Source organism: Stigmatopora argus, chromosome 8, assembly GCF_051989625.1.
Source record: "Stigmatopora argus isolate UIUO_Sarg chromosome 8, RoL_Sarg_1.0, whole genome shotgun sequence".
NCBI lineage: Eukaryota > Metazoa > Chordata > Actinopteri > Syngnathiformes > Syngnathidae > Stigmatopora > Stigmatopora argus.
Genome location: NC_135394.1, coordinates 10,116,588 through 10,123,741, shown reverse-complemented (window position 1 = coordinate 10,123,741; position 7,154 = coordinate 10,116,588). Strand labels below are relative to the sequence as shown.

The 7,154-nt window shown below is 37.1% G+C and overlaps 1 protein-coding gene across 1 annotated transcript; it reads right to left on the bottom strand.

Moving 5' to 3' along the window:
- Nucleotides 1-322: 322 nt before the first annotated feature.
- soat1 (sterol O-acyltransferase 1) lies at nt 323-7,147 on the bottom strand. Its single transcript, XM_077608094.1, is given in 17 exon segments — nt 323-1,149; nt 1,427-1,572; nt 1,656-1,791; nt 1,866-1,964; nt 2,165-2,177; nt 2,179-2,260; nt 2,328-2,457; nt 2,536-2,581; nt 2,664-2,754; nt 3,379-3,457; nt 3,535-3,820; nt 4,597-4,704; nt 4,780-4,839; nt 5,392-5,540; nt 5,624-5,682; nt 5,854-6,011; nt 6,982-7,147. Coding segments are annotated over 16 exon segments (1,707 nt in total). The 5' UTR covers nt 6,011; nt 6,982-7,147; the 3' UTR covers nt 323-1,083.
- Nucleotides 7,148-7,154: the final 7 nt, after the last annotated feature.

Here is a 7,154-nt window from a genome sequence, read left to right as displayed (position 1 = left end):
AGTCATTTAAACTAGGTGTTGTCTTTACATTTAAGATTACATGCAAGTCAAGGCAGTCAAGTCAATACTAGGTAAACAAATATGACGGATTTGTGGGAAACACTGTCAGCTCTGAGAAATATGATTAACAAAATGTATATCATTATTATATTACTTCACTTGTCATAAATGTTCACTATTTACATGTATACTACATATTACTATATTCTAATATGAACACACGCTCCATCTCTTCTCCACACTTAGACCTTTAATACAGTGCCATCTTGTGTTCAACTATTGGACTATATACATGGCTTACAACGTGTTTTTTTTTTTCAACTTCAAAAAGAACATATTGTAGTTATATACATCTTCCCTGTATTGAAATTCAACACAGTTGCCAATGTACAATTAGTGATTGTCAAAAGTCAATGAGAAATGACAACTCTGTAGTCAAATTCAAGTAAAAGCATCTCATCCAAACTGGGATAAACAAAGCCATAGCAAATAACAATCAATATTATTAAGACTGTAGCAATATAGCGTTAATAGGTGCATAGGAACCATTTATGATGCTAACCTTAGACTAATCCAGTTTGTAATTAAGTACACAAAGTTGACACTCAATATATTTTTATGTATAATACACGGTTTGAATAATGCAAAATGGCCCATGGCAAACTTACGAAATTACCTTTTTTGCAGGGATGCCATTGGTGGCTTTGTTAAATATTAACTATCACAGTCCGTGTAAATTATTACTGCACAATGTTCGTATTGAGCTGCCACTCTCATATTGGCACAAGGTATAACCTCACAATAGATCTCATCATATAGAGTAGACAATAAATAGTACGCGCAAAAAAATCGTTTGCTCGCAGTCTTTTTTTATAGTGACTTTGAAGAGAGGGAGAAAGTCACTAAGGCTTCAGTGTTATTTGGAAATTAAGAACATTTTGGCTTATGGAATCTCTTCCCAACATTGGTTTGACAACTCTGTAGTGCAATCAACTAGAATAAATACCAGATGTCAAAAGTTGTGACGGTAAGAGACGAGCTGGTCAACGTGATACGACAACGGCCAGGTTCGGTCACAGCCTTTTAGTTGATAATGGCACTTTTCTTACAGGTCCATGATCGAGGCTGGAGTAACTCTAGAAAAGAGGGCTAGAAACAAAATAGACAATATATAAAGAATACTCCATTCTCCTAAATGTTTAAAATATTTTTTAAAAGGATAAAACATTGGAACTATGTTTTTAATTCACATTTAAATTTAATGGTAATATTACATATAAATAAAATAACAAAAAGGAAAAAATAAATATTTTCATTTATATATTCTTTAAACTGTTAATCACTGGATGAGAAAACTAAAGATAATTTCATTTTTTAATAAGATATCTATATATTTTTTCCGTATTTAAAAAAAAAATATATATACCTCTTTCAGGGGGCAGTAGCGCTGGGCATACCACTCCTGAGAGTACAAACAGATGATGACGCCGTGACCTAAGAAAAGGGACGTCCACATGATGATGTTCCAGATGGGGCCTTTCCTTTGATCGTGGAGGATGAAATTAAACATCACTGTAAAAACATAGAAGATAATTGACAATTAAAAAAAATAAACTATTCAATAAGAAAACAGCAAAGTATGTAGGATACGTTACTTCCAAAACACATAAACAGGCAGAAGAGGACCGGGTAGAAAAATCCGAAGCAGATTGCGAGGATGTACTCGTGGACTACTGCGGAAATCGTAAACACAAACAGCATGGCCGCCGCTCGGAAACGCTTCTGGGAGATCTTGAATCATAAAACTCGAATCAGTAAAAACTTTTAAGATCTGTCAAAAATGAAACAAAAGCAGCCTAACTTACCAACAGAAAGTCCCGATACACGTAATGAAACAGCCAATCGTGAACGACGACGTTCCAAGTACGGTAGTAATTGGCAAAGGATGTTGAGTTCCACCAATCCTGTGAGTTGGAAGTCAAATGAGAATTGCTTTAACCCTTCATAGCTCACACGTTTAACTCAGTGACCGCCATTGAGTCTTACAAACGTGAATATTTAAATATACATAAATACTGCACGTGCAGTTTAAAAAAAATACAATTTTTAAAAGGTAATGTTCAAAGTGTTACAATTAAACAAGATTGAGAATACTATTCCCTACATTATAGAACATTGTCACCAAAACGCAGCATCTCTGCAAATGCATTCAGCCAACAGTGGAGGAAGGCAAAAAACCCCAGAAAGAGAACCAACACTCCTGTAAAACGACAAAAAAAACTCCATTAATTCATCAGCTAGGATTATAGGCGCTGAATGGATCTTACCAGGCAAGATGGAGTTAAAGACGCCCAGAACCATGGACCTTAGGTCAAAAAACTGAAGCCTGATGCTGTGGAACTGAGGGATGCAGAGCCGCACAAACACATAGTATGCGTAAAAAAGACAGCCCAGTACCTGTGATGAGAAAATAATTGGGAATGGTGGTGAGATAAATAGGCAGACAATTTGTTTCAGTCAGTCAGGAATTGGTACCTGGAGTAACTTTGTGGCCACGTAGCCCCATCTGATTATTGGGTTTCTAAAACAAAATATGCAAGAAAGTTGATTCAGGTGCTCCATGTTTAATTCTGGCTATTTCACAAAATTAATGTTTGGTTTACCTTGGGTATTTATCTCTGTAGATAAGCGTGGGGGCAAATAAAAAGTAGAGATATTGAGAAAGAAGAGGGACCACTGGGCCTTGGCCTGGACCTGGACACAACAGGAGACTCGTTGAAATAAACAAGCAAAGTACGCTTCCTCTGGCCAACACACACAAACAAAAGTAATATAAAGTAATCACATTGTAAGAGTCCCAAAAATATGATAACATGTTGAAAAGTTTTAAAAGATCAAACTGCTGACAATGAAGGTGCTACACAAGAACAAAATATAAGTTTAAATGACTACAATAGTGAATGTAGAAGATCTATAGAAAGTATTTGTAAATAATTAAAAATAGACCAGGTCAGATGTACCCGCCGAACTGGTAAAAAACAATGTTTTAGACTCATAGCTAGTTTTTCATGGAAAAAATGTGGAATTTTAAAATTATAGTCAAATCAATCACTTGAACCAAATCCGATCGAGCATGCATTTTGCTTGCTGCAGACAGTTTTAGTCTTTTGCATTCCAGAGGATCATGAAGAATTTAGATACATACATCCAAACTGTGGTAATTTTGATCCAGTTCACTGCAAATAGTCAAATTGTACTTGGTTACATTTTGAATTCAATGTTGGTGTTAAGAAGCAAAAAGATGTGCGTTGTATTGGTGTCCCAATATTTATGAATCCACCAATGACTTATACTAATAACGTGGGTAAAGGGACTTACTGGACTTGTCTTTAGTCCAAGCCAGGACTCTTGGCACGTTCTCTCTTATAAAGGAGTGCACTTTCATCATGAGTCTCACCTGAAATGTGACATTGGCAGGAATTTCTGTAATTATTCAAAGTCCCCATTTTGAAAATTAGGGAATATTGAAAATACCTGTTCTAAGATGACGATGAAGCACGAGGCTGGGGGCAAACTGTTGCTCACCACCACATATGTGGGTAAAAAACCAAGGCCCAAAGATTGGTAGAGAAGATACACAGACCCAAAGAAAAAGTTGAAAAGCCGGCTGTGTCGAGAAGAGCCCGACTGGGTCTGTATCCACAGCTTGAATAGGGGATATGGAACCACGAGAACGGAAAGGAACATGAAGATCCAAGTGCACACCACCAGGGGGAACTGTCCAAACGCGTAGACAAGCAGGTCAAAATCCAGCACCAACCTCAAGACAAGAAAATAGGAGAGTTTAACGGAAGTTTCAAGTGCCAAACTCAAAACCTGCATTGTGCAAATTTTACGTGGCTTTAACTTGACATATTTCTCGAACAGATACCAATGAATATTTGCAGTTTTTGTCACTTTTTTTTAATCAATACTAGATATTTTTTAATAAAAACAATTTCCTATTTAATGCCTTTGTTTTGAAGGAAAATACAAATGAAAAAAATAAAATATTGATTTAATAAAAAAGTTCCTTTCCTCTTTATTTTTTATTATAATTGATAATTAAAAACATATATTTGCGAGATGCTGAAAAAGTGAATTTTGACAAATTATATATAGGTCAACAATGTCTCTAAATGATTAACTTAACTATAAAATTATATTGTTTCATTTGATTAGTCAATCATGGCAACTCATTTATTTTTCCATTTTCTCATTTTTAGCTGCATTTATTTTTTTAATTCCATTTTTTAATCTACTTATGTATTCCTCCAATGCTTTAAGTATTTGTTTTTGGCTGCCTTTAACAGCGTAGACATCCAATCCAATTGAAGTTCATTCGCTCCCACTTCAAATGGATTGGATGTCTACAAGTTGACAACCACTTTTCAAAAGCATATACGCATCCAAATAATTTCCAATTGACAACAGGAGGATGATTGGATGTCTCGAACAGTCAATAGCAGTGAAATAGGTAGATGTAAATTCCTGAATGAAGGGCTAGTGCAAAACTAAAGCAGAAACAACATTAATCAAACCTGTCTTTTCCATTACCTGCCTTCATCTATGAAATCAACCACCAGAGTACTGAAGATAAAGAGGATGAGCAGAGCAATAAACATGTGGTAGATAGTCCGGATATGGTTCACCTCAAAGAGTTCACTGTGGGGGAATAGAAAAAAAACTTGCCCCATGCATGTAAAGCCTTGGTTGATAGCAATACAATTGTCCACTTACTCAAGGAGCGACCTGCGGCTTAGAAACAGTTTTCCCTGGCCACGAAGAAGAGGGAAATTCCTGAAAGAAGACATGTCCATGCTTATTCATATTGAACCCATTTGTTGGATCCTATTCAAATTTTTTTTTGTTAAAATGTTAAATGGTGCTGATCTAGATAGGGAATAATGGTACTGGGTATTAACAATGTGGCATATTTTCCTTTTTTAAAAAGATTATTTGATTAAAAAAAAGGAACTAAAAGGGCAAAGGTAAGAAAAAGCTACTTTTGGAGATCAATCGCTGCCAGCCTCTCCTTGCCAAAATGGACTGGACATCTACACTGTCAGTGGTACCTAATGAGTAAACGGATGCCCTCGAATTTTTTTATTGCACCATATATTTGTGCTTTATTGTGACGCTAATTTAAAAAAAAATGGCTGTTACAAGTTGATTGATTTAATAAATAGAGGCAGTGTAGAGTTCAGTAGCGTGTATTTTTTGATATTCAATGATGAAAATTGTCAATAGCTATGATCAGAAGAATTCTTACTAACTAAAATTTACTAACGCTTTGGGGCTAAATATTGTGAGATCACCCAGCACTAATTGCACAAATGATCTAGTGCATACCCGAGTCTGCTCCTTTCCTTGTCTGAGAGAGCAGGGGAGAAAACAATAGGCATTTGTGGGGACTCCAGGCGAGTTGACTCCTCGATTAGACTGTCCATGAAGTCGTTGACCTGGTTGTCAAACTCCTGCATCAAGTCTTTCTTCATGTACTGAGAACGAGAAAAAAAAGGTGACCTCACTTTTCCTTTGCAACCACAGAACCTCCTTCCAAAAAACAAATTGAAATTATAACCTCAGCTTTCAACTTTAGTTGGAGCTTCTTGCTGATCATGTGCTCCATCTCGATTATCCCTGAGAAAGCATAAACACGTTGTTGTGAAATATAAAAGACACTTTGTAGCAGTAAGCAGTGTCGTCAAATATACATGCATCATCATCATCATCCTTTTGGGAGCCTACAGTTCCATATTAGCGTCATTCATACCAGCAATTGTCTTGCGCTTTAATTAAAGCGTTTCCTACCATTACTGCTGATGTTGTTGTCCCCAATGGACTGACTTTGTTCCGTTCCCGGACTACTACACTCGCCATTCCCTGGGTATTCCGGTTCCTTCAAAGTGGACAATTTGGGAAGACTTTGGTGTCGTAGGCGGACACTGCTATCATCCCCCTTTTCCATCCTAGAAAGAAAAATAGTGGGCTCAAAGTTAGAATTTAAGTTGATTCCCATCTCATGTTGACAATCAATGGACAAGAATCTCAAGGATGTTTAGTGACACACAAAACGAGGCCAGTAAAACAAGTGAATTAGTTTCACATGACTCTGAATCGACGGCTAGCAGCACACATTTAGCACAAAAACACATCGAATAGTCAGCCATGTCACGATATTTAAGAATATTTTCTTTGGTATATTTAGTTGCCTCTAACGTTCTTCTCCTGGTCAGAATTAAGCCGCGCATCGACTGATGTATGATGGGATTGATGTTTTTATTTCTTCCAAGCATCAAACAACAACAACACCATGAAAAACTGAAACGATACAAATATTACAGAATAACATTGTTAACAGAGGAAACAGAATACTAGACAACAAGTATAATTTCTCTTACCGTGTATGCCTTCTCACTGGACAATTAGGAGCTGCTAAGGCCTTAACAAATTGTTGCACGCATCTTTCAAGTATACACTCAAGTCTCAACTCAGCAGGTCCTTCCCAACAGCCCTGAGTTGGTCACATGACCACTCTTTCGGGTCCCAGTCATGACCACTTTCACATCCTGTCGTCAAGACCACTCTTTCACCTCCTGACGTCACGACCACTCTTTCACGTCCTGCATGTCCTGACGTCATTTCTAAACCCAAACTTCCACTTCACGGTCACAAATTGCACTTCACGGTTTACATTGAGAAATATAGAAAGAAAAGGACCAAAAATACACATCTTAAATATTGTAAGAACACAATGCACAAAACACAAATTTGCACACGCCTTCAGGGACGATATTTAAGAGTATTTCCTTTGGTATTTATGTATTAATACCGTTCACGCCACGTTGCGGTTGATGAGTGAGAGCAAGCCTAATAGCCAAACAATCCAAACAACAGGTTCATTTTCATTATCATTCGAAATATAATTAAATCGCTCACCTGAGAACCACTCGGGAAATATATACTCCACTTCCACGATGCCAGCGGGCGTCCACGCAGCAGTGCGTATATCTTACAAAGGATAAATGATAAGAAAAAAGTGAACACTGACAGACAACGCACTCAACACCGGAGATGACCGTCAGCTCGACGTTGATTGGCTGAACGTCGCT